The sequence below is a fragment of the Gadus chalcogrammus genome, chromosome 6, assembly GCF_026213295.1.
Source record: "Gadus chalcogrammus isolate NIFS_2021 chromosome 6, NIFS_Gcha_1.0, whole genome shotgun sequence".
In the NCBI taxonomy this organism is placed as follows: Eukaryota; Metazoa; Chordata; class Actinopteri; order Gadiformes; family Gadidae; genus Gadus; species Gadus chalcogrammus.
The window spans coordinates 7694600-7708383 of record NC_079417.1 but is presented as its reverse complement, the minus strand read 5'-3'; the positions used below and the strand labels follow the sequence as shown (position 1 = coordinate 7708383).

The 13784-nt window shown below is 42.0% G+C and overlaps 1 protein-coding gene across 1 annotated transcript; it reads left to right on the top strand.

The window, feature by feature from the left end:
- The first annotated feature begins 1145 nt into the window (after positions 1 to 1145).
- Positions 1146 to 11812, top strand: atad1a (ATPase family AAA domain containing 1a). The gene is made up of 10 exons (XM_056592715.1): positions 1146 to 1231; positions 1574 to 1774; positions 1876 to 1974; positions 2261 to 2381; positions 3979 to 4179; positions 5379 to 5485; positions 6125 to 6214; positions 6602 to 6652; positions 7225 to 7394; positions 8690 to 11812. The coding sequence occupies exons 2-10, from the start codon at positions 1601 to 1603 to the stop codon at positions 8817 to 8819; spliced, it is 1143 nt and encodes a 380-aa protein (XP_056448690.1). The 5' UTR covers positions 1146 to 1231; positions 1574 to 1600; the 3' UTR covers positions 8820 to 11812.
- Positions 11813 to 13784: the final 1972 nt, after the last annotated feature.

Genomic DNA, 13784 nt, shown 5'->3' with positions numbered 1-13784 from the left:
CTGCATGTGTATTGACTAGAAGCAGGATTAAATGTTGGGTGGATGTAGCGTGACTGTGTGCTTCTCAATACTTTTATCCTTTGAGAGCGGAGAAGCTTCTTCCTTTAAAGGGCATATAGGGTTATGTGGTGTCGTATAATGTGGGCTTGTGAAGCCCCTTTGAGACACTAAGTGTGATTAAGGGCTTTACAAATAAACGGACTTGACTCATAAATTCTATCTAAACATCATAAAACAAATAGTAGGTGTCCTTATTAGGCCATTAAGGGGATCATTACAAATAAATCCACATTCACTTTATTCATAAGATAGTACTGAATCAATACGGCGGCAAAAGGGCAAAATGTTTCTATTATATTAGCGCAAATACTCCTATGCAATCATGGGGCAGAGAAGAAAGGGAAGAGTCTGGACACAAGCAGAGGAGGAAGCCATTTTAAGAGTAGTGGGAAAGCTCTAAATCAGTGACACTTAGAATCCCTTTGGCCCGGGTGTGATGAATTGCCTTGCTGGAGGAGGCCATTTGTTAAATCCTTATCTGTGTGGCCGGTGTTAAGGAGACTGAATTATCCACCATCAAATAGAATTGGAAATGAATGGAAATCAAACTGAAATCGGGCCAGATGATCACAAAGGGACCAAGGGTACCTTTCTTGGAATGTAGACTTTTCAATTAGACACATCTTGGATTGTTGATTATCCAATCACACGATAGATTGATCTTATCATCATTATCATTACCTAAAGTGTCTGATTTATAGCAGCCTCACCTTGAAAGAAAACAGGAAAATAAGGGGTTTTGATTTGCTATTGAACAGAAACATACAATGTTTTTCAGTATGTTGGACTCATTTCAGGAATTCTATATGATAGTTGTATTAGATTTATATTAAGCCAAAATATAAACTAAATCAATATGTTTGCATACATAATTAAAAATGCCAAAACTGTAGGCTATTTCGAAATCTGTTAATATTCTAATTTAACATAATCGTACAGTATCTAATTTATATAGGCCACTCGATTATAAGTCTACCTACAGTTCTGAAATTGAAGGTTTCTAAGACTGTTGAAAAAAGGTACAAGTCTGCCATCCAGTGGTTTTTTCGTTGAGCGCAGAGTCGGAACAAAACTCACCAAGGAAATTGCAGCACTTGTTTCCACCCGAGTCACGATGGTAACCGCACCGACTTTCATGACGATCAAACCGTATTCACCCGGTTGATGTTGTGTAAGTGTTCTTTTGATTTCACAAGCTTTAATGAAAATATTAAATTATATATATAAGATTTATCAAGAGTCCAGTGTGTCACGCTATTTGTGTTATATAAATCAGTGTATACGTTTGCGATTTGCAATTGATAACATACATAGTCAGATAGCTAACCAACATCCTTTGGCACTGGCATCACTATGATGCTGGTGATGCAAAGTCAAATGCCTAACGGCGCTTCAATCGTTTAAAACATCTGCATAAAACATATATCCAAACAAGCTGGCTGGTCAGGTTAAACCTTGAGATTGAGGAAATTCCTAATTGCACCCAAAATAACTGTATCGCTCTTTTCTCTAGTCAATGGACTGACCCTTGCCAAATGAGATGCTGCTGAAAGATCTCCCACGGGAGGCGCTGCTGCGGCCGCTGACCAGGAATGAGGTGGTTGGAATGCTGCTAAGGTTGACCATCTTTGGCGCTGCCACATACTACAGTATCAAATGGGTCATGGAAGCCATGGACCCAACTCAGAAGCAGAAAAACCTGGCCAAGAAAAAGGTTAGCTTTTTTTTTTTTTTTCAGACAGCAAATGTTATTTTTCGTCTTTGTTGTATTGTTACTCTTTACTGCTCTAAAAAGTGTTGTATTCAATTTGCTAGGCAGAGCTGCTGATGAAAAGGATTGGTGTGGAGGGAGTCAAACTCACAGAGTATGAGATGAACATCGCGTCACTCCTAGTGGACCCACGATCAATAAAGGTTTGAAAAACACACTTTCATTTTGCACAGGCTATAATACTACTGTAATACTATGTTAAATAAGATGACCGTCTTCCAGCTCATCTTTTTGCCAACTCTATTAGACGGCAATCGTGGTTCACACAGTATGATTGTCACACAACCTGTTGTTGTGGTGTGATAGAGGTCATCACAGTATCTTCTGGACTGGAGACAATGTTTGTGACTCAGTGGAGGGCTTAAGGCACACGCTTCCTGAATTGTCTGTGATCAGCGGAGGTTAGAGGTGTTTACTTCCTGTCTGCAGGTGACCTGGAGGGACGTAGCAGGGCTGGACGAGGTCATCTATGAGCTGCAGGACACAGTCATCCTCCCGTTCCAGAAGAGACACCTCCTGGCTGGATCCAAGCTCTTCCAGCCACCTAAAGGTACCACAAATGTACTGATAAAGAATCATCGTAGGTTAGTTGTAGATTCTTTATCTTTTCCAGTCTGTGTTGCTGAAGCCGTTTAAAACTAGTGTTTTACATGTGTGGCCTAAATATCGTTTGGACTTTGAGTCATGGCTATGTTGAGATCACCCACTTCTTCTTTATTTTATTAAATGAAATCCAAAAAAACAAACTAACAAATATCAGTCTATTAATCAGTCTAATACCCACTAGGCGACAAACTCGCTGACTCAGTCGGGGATTGGGGGGCTGGTCGGGACGGAAGTCAGCTCTGTTTATCATGTAGTGTGGGAGGTCTCATGAGCTACTTGGCCACCCCCGTAGAGTCAGGACGGCAACATTTTATTCAGACCGATTTGATACCGACTCTAGTAGGAGGAAGCAAACAACCCGTTCCTGTAAACCGATGACTCAGATGTGTGAGTCATCGGTCTCATCGCTAACCTATAATCATTCTTATTAAAACACTAGTCATCGGACCTAACCATAACCCTAACCTAACCCTGTAATTTGAAATGGCTTAAACTGCTGCTTATCTACCAGAGCAACAACTCCTGCAACCTGGAAAAACACTAGGAATTACTGTCTTTCGTTTGAAAGGTTTCAGTATATCCATATTCCATTTGTACTGTTCATTTTATTTCTCTGTTTTTTTTTCTGTGTTTTGAATAATAGAGCTGACATTTTTAGAGGGGAGCATGCCTACAAAAGCACCGCTACATTGATCGAGAAGAACATAAATAATCCTATAAGAATGGAACATAAACTTAAATACACAGAAATATGTTCCAATATCATACTATCCGTACTTACTGGCCTTAGTTTGATTATGTAGGGCATTCCAATTCAGATCGGGCAAAAATAAGTGTACTGAAAGGACCTGGATGGTGTACTCAAAAAAATCGCTAAGTGTGGATCGATGTACGCTTTTCGTACTCAACGGCAGCCATCTTAGCTATGTAGCGTAAGAGGGCGGAGCCAGGCTGAGCCAAAGTCGGCGCATTTTCCACATAGTCTGCAATAATAGAGTAACTTTGTAGTTTTTATAGCTTTTTATAGCTGCTAGGCGTAAAGAGTTCACCGTTCGAAGCAGTCGTGATCGTAATTTCCGGTTACTGCACCACGGAGTATTCGATTTGGAACAACACTGACATCTGAAAATAAGCGCACTTAGTGAGTGCGGATAGTGTACTACGTTTAAGTGAACTCATGGAAGTATGGATATTGGAACACAGCATTTGTTTCTTCATTTGAATCCAAATCAATTAATCCTGGGCAGGTCATCCTCATTCGTGTCTACTTGAGTTTACATGTTCCCTGCTAGATTTGGCAAGGGTTTAAGCACAGAGAATCTGATGGTAGAGTGTTCATGCGTGGACCCCCCATGTTCCCAATCACCTAGTGTGGACCACTGACCCGACGGCAAGGCAAGGCCGTTCGTCAAGACCAGTCTTGTGTGTAAAGTGTAGTGCCGAAGGCGGGCCCGACTTTAAAGTTGCCTAGTAGGTAGGAGACTTCATTCAAATAATATGTTTTCATATCTGTTCCATAACTCTTTGAATTTCTCTTCTAGGCGTGCTTTTGTTTGGCCCACCGGGGTGCGGAAAGACTCTGATCGCCAAGGCAACAGCCAAAGCTTCCGGTTGTCAGTTCATCAACCTGCAGCCATCCACGCTGACGGACAAGTGGTACGGTGAATCACAGAAGCTGACGGCTGCCGTCTTCTCATTGGCGGTGAAAATCCAGCCCTGCATCATCTTCATCGATGAGATCGGTCAGTGTGACTTCATTGTAGGGGTGGGAATCTCTCGGCACCTCACGATTCGATTCCGATTATGAGTTCAACGATTCGATTCTGAAGGGATTATCGATGCAACAATTTTTTTTATGTACATTTCCATGCGTGATTTTTAAAAATATATACATACACCTGGGTTTGCTACTCAGAGTTTTGTGATGATCATTAAAGACATCAACAGATGAATTAACTTATCTAATATTTCATAAGAGAGAAAGCTTTTGTCACAAATATGACTTTCTATGAACAATGCAATGATCAATGCAGCTTGCATTATAACACAATATGGAAGCATGCAAAAAATAGGTTTCAGTTTTATTTTCTTTCTAATCTTTCTTTTCTATGTCATTAAAGGAAAAGCTGCTCTTGAATTATAAGGAGTTCTGGCTGTGAGTTTGCACGCATGCTATGCGTAGGCTGAATCGCAATCGTGTCAAGATAAATCAGATTGGCCAATACACACTTAAGATAAATTCCATAATTTTAAAATTACAAAATTATCCCTCTCTGGTGAACAGTGTTGCAGCAAAAAAAAAGAGATTTCATTTATTTTTATTTTTATTCCGATTATTAATTTATCTGCATCGAGACAGAATCGTTCTAGCGAGAATCGCGATGCATCGAATAATCGATTATTTTCCCCACCCCTACTTCATTGTGTTGCTAACAGTTGACGTTTAGCATGTTGGCGTTTGTTGGTCCCATGGCAATGGCTAGCCCAAACTCTAGTAAGCTAAACCGAGTGAGCCATTTTCAGTTTCTCCTGTTATTCAAACAAGAAGAGGAAATTAAATGATATTTGTTGAACCTCAGAACATTTCAAGTCATAATATTCCTGATACATTATGCATCCTTGTCTACAACAGATCAGTAAATCTCCATATTTTCCGTGAGCAATGTTCTTTGCTGATTTATTGTATTCATAATACAAGACCAAATACATACCTAATGTCAATATCACTGTGAATGTTTAGAGTAAATGTTTACAAAGTTTGTGGAATTTATATTCATTCATGTAAATAAGTGATCTCTCGCCAAACTTCACTTGCATTCATGATCAAAGTGTCTCTCCAGAAAATGAACAGGACTTCAACTCAGGGTTGAATATGCCTAGCTACACTTCGTAGGCTTTTATTTAGCTTCTAAAGACCATCGCTTGCTTATCTTCGCTTCAGACTCCTTCCTGAGGAACCGCTCAAGCCTGGACCACGAGGCCACAGCCATGATGAAGGCCCAGTTCATGAGCCTGTGGGACGGCCTGGACACTGCTGCCACCAGCCAGGTGAGAGTCTGAATGACCTCGACCAGAACTATAGCCACCAGCCAGGTGAGAGGCTGAATAACCTTATCCAGAACTATAGCCACCAGCCAGGTGAGAGGCTGAATAACCTTATCCAGAACTATAGCCACCAGCCAGGTGAGAGTCTGAATGACCTCAACCAGAACTAAAGCCACCAGCCAGGTGAGAGTCTGAATGACCTCAACCACAACTAAAGCCACCAGCCAGGTGAGAGTCTGAATGACCTCTTTCAGAACTATAGCCACCAGCCAGGTGAGAGTCTGTATGACCTCAACCAGAACTAAAGCCACCAGCCAGGTGAGAGTCTGAATGACCTAATCCATAAAAAATACCCACTAGGCAGGTGAAAGGATGAACGGCCCCATCCAGAACTATAGCCACTTGCCAGATAATGCAGTGAATAGTACCCACATCCATAGCCGGTAGGGAGTGTTAATGACCTTTTTCAGAAATTTGACCGCTAGGCAGGTTAAAGGCTGAACAACCTCATAGATTAATTTGTCTATGTGCTATGGGGGATGGTTGGTGTATCATTTTTTCTTTAGCATTGTGGTCTTTATCTATGGTAGGTGATCCGTGTTGTGTGATTGTTTCGTTAACTCTGTTCTTGCTCTATGCTAGGTGATGGTGATGGGGGCGACCAACAGGCCCCAAGATGTGGACCCAGCAATCCTGCGTCGCATGCCCACCACCTTTCATGTTGGCTTGCCTGTAAGGTTCAACACACAGTATCACTACTAACACTGCTTGTGCTGCTGCTGTTGTGGATTGGCCTTTAGTAAACTAACCTGACCAGCCATGATGGCTTCTTCTCAGGGTTTCCGTGATTTCCGTTATGAGAGATGTGCTACTGACTGACATTTCTCTTCCAAAGAAAATGCACTGCTCTTCGAAAGTGCCTAATTTAAAGAAAAATCGATTGAATTCATATTTGGGCTGGAATTAATAGTCCAGACCGTAATCATGTATTTAGCATAATGATTAACCTTTATGGTACTTACCATTCCCTATTTTGATCAATGTTTGTTAAACAGTCAACCTTTTGTCCAATAATATATGGATGTGGGTCATTACTTTTATCTGTCTGACTTTCCACAGAAAACAAGAGAGAGACAAGAGATCCTGAAGCTCATCTTGGCGGGAGAGAACGTAAGCGTTTGATAGAGTTTGACACTTTTTTGTACTTTTCATAGAAGCCAACGTTAACCTTTTGGTCAATGCGTAGTTGTCTTCATCGCTGTTGCCCATCTTTTAAATGGAAGTGATGACTGAAAAATGCATATCGGCATATAGTGTAATCTCTGCATTTCTCCTTGAAGTAGTTGATCTGGTATTCTTTTGGATCGTTTGTAAGCATGTTGAATTCAGCATTTTTTCTTTAACCCTATTTTAGAAACAACGTCAAATAACCGTTTTTTATCGTTGTGTTACAAATGCGTTATGGCATCAACGCAATCTATTCAAACGCTTCCAATTTGCATTATGGCCCATCGCAATATTTACTTTTACTCCGTTATGTCTGGATGATGTGCTCTAAATGTTGTGTATGACTATTAATTGAATCCATCTATTCAATAATGGATCATTTATGATTTATTAATGACTGTTTTGCGATGATGTGTCTGCTTTACTTGTTTGCTAAAGCTGTCTGCTAAAAGTGAATCACCTGGTCAAAGTGTGTGATTCGCTCCCCTTCTCTGGGTCTCTCTGTCGCTGTCCAGCTGAGCAACGCCATCAACCTGAAGGAGGTCGCTGAGAAGACGGACGGCTTCTCGGGCAGTGACCTGCGCGAGCTGTGTCGCGACGCGGCCATGTACCGCGTCAGGGACTACGTCCGCAAGGAGCAGATGAGGCAGATCGCCCAGCAGATGCAGGACCAGGAGGAGGAGCGGTAGGTCACGAACGAACAGAGCCGCCGTGTTCTGATGCAGAGGGTCTTTCATTTGATAGAGGCAGGTCGGGGTGGGGTTGGGGTCGGATGGTGTTGGGGTTAGATGTATGGTCGGCATGCTGTACGGGTTAGATTTATGGACCGGGTGGTCTTGGGGTCAGGTGGAGTTGGGGTTATCTTTATGGTCGGCGTGCTGTATGGGTTAGCTTTATGGTCGGGTTGGGGCCAGGTTAGGGACAGGGTGGTGTTGGGGTCGGGTGGTGTTGGGGTTTGTTTTATGGTTGGCGTGCTGTAAAGGTGCGTTCACACCAAAAGACACATTTGTCGCCCGTTCACGTTGTCGCCCAAGTTTTGTCGCGCGACAAATCATAAACTGTCGCTGGTGGTCTCTACGTTCACTTTCAATGGGATCGTGTCGCCCCTTCGCGTATTGGTGTGAACGAACCTTAAGGGTTGGTATTATGGTCGGGTTGGTGTTAGGGTTAGTGTTGAGGTCGGGATGTGGTTGTGTAAGGGTTTTGGTCGGGTTAGGGTCGAGTCAGGGTAGGGTTAGTGTCAGATTCGTTTTTGGTTAGTTTCGAGATATTTTGGGGATGATCATTTAGCATTCTAGTTTTAGCGTTTTCACTGACATTGTAGTGACACAGAAAAAAAAATTATTAAGTGATTTTTAGTCCAAATTAAATATGATTTATGATACGAACATATGACTTAACATTAGCAAAACGAAGTAAGGGATGTATTTTATTTGGCATAAACCTGATCTCCCAAAAGGCCATATGGTTAAATGTAATAAAGCTCAAGTGTTTCTTTTAACATGGGGCTTTAAATTCCTAAGCTGACACGTCATTATTTATTATTAGGGTGTGACAGAAAGTGTTATTATCATGACTATATATCGATGTTCCCTGTCTGCCTGGAACAGATGGGTGTGGGATTTGCCAAGTTATAAAAAAATACACATTTTGGAAAAATGTACATGAAGTAAACAGGGTTGTCTCAAGTTCGGCAGTTTGTCATTTTGTTTGTGTATCATGCTTCACAATAGTGCTTTCTTGGTACATATAATTACTGTTTTAAAGATAACTAAGTAGGAAGTAAGGTCAGTGTCAGCTGTTATCCCTTGTTGATCGGCAACCGTAAACGCATGATGTGCAAAGAACTGTTTCAAGGAGAAATCAATGAAAAGTCGATCTTTAACACGCACCGATGACCTACAGAGCGTCCTTACGGTGTTAGTCGGGGCTTACGGGTGACGTTCAGAGTGTAACCTGTGTGCGGACTGTGTCCTGCAGGCCTTTGGACGAGGATCACCTGCGTCCCATCACCCAGCTGGACCTCCTATTCGGCCTGGACAAGATGAGGGAGTCCAAGCAGGCTACAACTCTCATGGGGTCCGGCATTGCAGACGTGCCGCTGGACTAAAACGGGCATGTGTGGGTGTGTTTATGACTCAATGTGCGTCTGTGTGCGGTGTGGGTGGGGGATCTTGCCTCATTTATCCACCGTCAATGTTCTGTTTGGCCATGTGTCTTCCTTTAGTATCGTTTATTTAAGCATGGCTCTCCATGGCAAGGGCTGCCAGGGGTCCTTTTTAATCGTAGACGTTGTGTTCCTCTGTGCTCTTGAGCACTGTGCTGCGTTCTTGGCGGACCTCGATGATGGACGATGTGATAAACGGCGCCCGAGGAACAGAAGGCACTAGCGAGATAGTATTCTGAACTGGCCATCCCTTGCACTCACACTACCCAGAATGCACTTGTCTGACTCGGGACTTGTCGCGTTTTTTATCTACTCGGTGTTACCTCGCGGTCGGGGTGAAGGATCTCCTATACATCCCTGACTCGCTTTATCTATGTTGGATAGAATCCCTGCAGATAAGGACGTTCAAGTTGCAAAGGCTGTTGTGTTTTGTTCGTCCCCCAGCTAGAATTTGTAAGCGATCCAAAACTCTCTCTGTTCCCTTCAGTGTATACAGCACACCACAGCTAGTGCCACTTTAAAGCTTTTTTATTTATTTTTTGTTGTTCTTCCAGAACGGGCAACCTTCCGCTTGTGTCCCATTGAATCGAGCAGCATATTGTGTCACTGTAAGGAAATGGAGTATTGTAATATCTGACAGGCGTTCGCCCTGGGATCCAAACGGTTCTTGGGAGGGCTTAATACTGCGCTTTAATTCGTGGCGCTGCCCGGATTGATCCAGGAATTAGAGTGCAGCAGGCAGACATTACTGCTTTTCTTTGGTTAATCTTGTCCCAGTGCACGTCGACTGACGCGGTATCAGCATGTTGCCCTGGCAACACTGTTCCTCTGACGACCTCCTGGGTGCTGCTCGGTTTCAACCTTGTTTGAAACAAACAAACACCCCTATGGACTTAGCCTGTACAGGGACCTTCCTTAAGCGTGTTTTGGATTCAATTTAGTGTATGCCCTACATTATGGGCACCATGATGAATGTCGTTGAGATATCATTGGCTGTATCATATCATACTTTAGCATAAGAACCTTTCACTGTTGTATTTGCACCGTCACGTCTTCACAGCTGTGAGACGATGAGGCTTGGTTTGTGTAGCTGTTTGTGTGGTTGTTTGCATGACTGTGTTTGTGGGGAAAAAGCTTTTTATTGTTGTATCTATGAGGCCAAAACCTGGGATCTTCTGGGTGATTGTTGGATGTTATTATTTTATGTTTTTACAAACACGCACACGTTAACAAGTGTCTGCTGAAATATGTTTTAAATGATTTACACTTTGATAGTGATTCAGATTTTTTTATACACATAGAATGAACAATAATATTCTGCATACTATTTTATCTCTGCCATGATGGTTACCATGTGTACTTCATTTCTACCTGCTTGCTATGGACACACACACACACACACACACACACACACACACACACACACACACACACACACACACACACACACACACACACACACACACACACACACACACACACACACACACACACACACACACAGGCGACACCAGCGAAATGTAAATTAATACTTCCATCACAAACTGTAAAACAGAAATTTCAAGAGAACAAAACATTCCTTGCATATCTAATCAATCTATAGTATTCTATATTCTATAGTCACTGGAGTCTATACATGTACAGACGAAAATGAAATATCTGCAGTATGTTTCAGTAGCCATGCAGTTGCACCTTGTCTATGGATCTATGACCTCTCTGATGGAGCCAACTGTTTCCCTCCATTATCTGAAGGGTCTGTTGTACAGCATCTGCTCTCCCTCGTAGACAGCCCAGTAGGCCACAGGGGGGCGCTGTGTCCCCATGCTCTGAACGTTCACACGGTTTTAGCTCAGAATTCCTTAGATTTAAGCAGTTTTTGGGTCTGAAAGGGAATTAAATGCACATTATAAGGATTGTTAGGTCAAAATCCTGAGCAAATATATTTATTAGGGCTGCCTTTCAAGCAACTATATCAACTTCAACTGGGGATTTATATTTTCGGCATTTGGTTAATTGATTCATAATTGTCATTTAAAGATCAATAATGTCGAAGTCCATCATAAATTATTCAGAAATTAAGTTTAGGATGAGGAGCAAGAGTTTTGTCAATGATTCATCGACTATCTAAATTCTAATTAACTGATTACTTTTACTAATTGTTGCAGCAGCAATAAACACCAGTTGTCCTTCAGATCTGCTCACCAGCATCTTGTCAGACCTCATGGTCGTGGTTTCACACACCCCTGCCTCAACATTGACCTTTGTTGTGGTTATCAGTGTGTGGCTTTCACCACACGGTAATGACATTAAGTTAAATCGAAGGTTGTGTCACACTCACATCAGTGACCAAAGGGAAAGACTTCTCCAAGCCTTCACTGGTCTTCTCTTCTGTTATGTATAATATGACAAACATGTATTGCAGAATATAATAAAGGCTTTCTTGCTCTGTATATTTAAATGTCTACATTTACTCACTCATTTACTAAAATATTTAAGGGTCAATTAATATTCCTTCTAGACAATTATGCCTAATCTGGCACCTCTCCCAGATGGTGTATGAATTTATGTAGGCGTGTGTGTTTCTTGTTGTATTATTCTCATCAGGAACTAATATATTAAGGTTTTATTCTCTCAAACCGGCAACGTTTTCTCTGTTTTGGGAAATGAACCAAAAAGGGGTCCTTTTGGCCAAATGGTAAACTGGAAGACTGAAGGAACCATTTGCACACAAACTCAGCTTTTGACACGCCAGCAATCGGCTGATGAAAAAAAAACCTGCTTGTTCCTTGTTTTCAATCCCGGCATGGCTGCCGGCCAAGGTCGCTGACTATATAACTCAGCAGGCTTTAATCGGGGCCGTATTATTTATTACAGAGTAGCCCACATCTATCTCTTCACCTCCCTCACCGTGTTCCCTAATGTCAGTTGTCATCTTTCTAGACGTTCCGGCTGCTGTTTTGCTTGGGTAGTTGGCTTGGTGACCCCTTTTCTGATGCAACATGGAAAATGGTTATTTTTTGATCTCACTGAGATTTTGCGATGACCCTGGGTGGAGTGAGTTGTTGCATCGTAAGCGACTTTTAGAAATCGAGGCTAGAAACATGTCATCATTGAGAGGGAGACACACACACACACCCCTGCATGTACTCCTTCCCGTTGACGCCAGTGAGAGCAATACACAAGCAATACACAATACATGGCAGTATTGTAGTTCCCCAGCCAGATGTTTGAGTGGTATTAACAGTGGCTCAGGCAGTGATGAGGCGCGGGGCTTGAGAGGTTTCCTGCCAGGTGTTGCAGGGCGTTGTGTGTAATCTTTGTCCCCCAGCCGGGTTATTGATTGTTATTCATGAAGCTTCTCTTTTCAATTCAAGAGCGCCTTGTCCCGGTCAATAACCGTGAATGAAGCAACATCGGCCGCCAGTACAGTGCTCGCAGATAGCGGTTGTGGGCGTGGGTAGGGGGCTGGAGGTGCGTCAAAGGACCCTTGCAGAGAGATATGCTCAGGCTCCTATTGAAGCCCTCTTTTGTCCAAGAGTTCACAGTCGATAAAACACCTTTCAGCTGCGGTGTGATGGTTTCAACCTTTCATTTGCTATCTAGGTAGGATACCTGCTAATCTATAACAGATTTGAACTTAGTTCCTATTTTTCTTTTGGAGGTTTTTTTCGTACTTGGTTGTTAAACGGCCGTTAATGGTGACCGCCTTCACCGTAGGACACCCTGTTTTTTTAATTGGGTTTTAAGAGCTGCTATATGGACTAATTACAAAAGTGCCTGTTGCATAATCAGCTGCTTAGAAGGAAAACATTGTGTTCTGTTTTATGTAGCTCTCTTTTTAGGTTTGTAGTTGGATCTTTTTATTTTGTTATTGACAAAAAGAAAAAGCGATAAAGGTCATTGTGAATAAATCTTCCTCTTTAGTCCTTTCTTCCTGGCCCGAAGGATTTTCAAGAAGCTTGATGATTAAAAAGAATACGCATTTATACCCTGAATATATAACCATTTATATAATTGTGTCATAAATTGTCTGTTCCTATTTTGTGATAGAAATTATATCAACTATTGATTCAATGTCCTTGGCTATTTCAGATTAGATCTCGACTCGGTGATCTCTGTGAAATCTACATTGGAATTTACCACAAGCTATCTTCTGAAGTGGGTTGATTGTGGAACTTGTTGAACTTCTCTCTTGTTGTGTGCTTAAACAAGGTAACACAGTGCCATCCCAGCCAGGCAGCCATGACCTCTCTCCACCTCCACAGAAGCTTCTTATGAAAGAGTGAGAGGAAAAGAGAGAAAGACAGAGTGAAATTGCTTGGCTCATACTCGTCAAACAAAGAGAGGATTTTTGTTTTAATAGGACATGTACCACATATTTTCTAGTATGATTGCTCACCTGATGTTATGCCAGTTGTATGGGTCTGTCGATGATGTGTAATATTACACTAATATCTTAATAATCAGAATTTGATTTCTGTGCTGTATCAGTCAGTGTGTGCGTATGAGTATGTACATATGCATATCATTTAAAGTGTGACATTCCATCCAAAAGAACGAGTAGTAAAGTCAGAGAAAGATGTGTGTATCTTGTTTGTGTGAAAGGAGCCTGTTAGTTATTTCTTCTGACTACCAATGGGGGCAGGGCAGTCCAGGGGTTATTAATACTACAATTTAGAACGCTACCTTTGAAACCTGATGGTATTGCGGATCTGATTGAGCTGGCTGTCGTTGACCTTCATCACATCTCATTCACAAGACTCCTCTCCCTCTGTATCTCCTCAGTGAGACCAGCAGGAGAAGCCCTTCAGTTTAATGTTTATAATGTGAATGAAGTCAAAGTAAAGAGAGAGGCCATTAGACTTCTGTGGCGGAGCCCTGTGTCTTTTTTTTTTTTTTACCATTGAG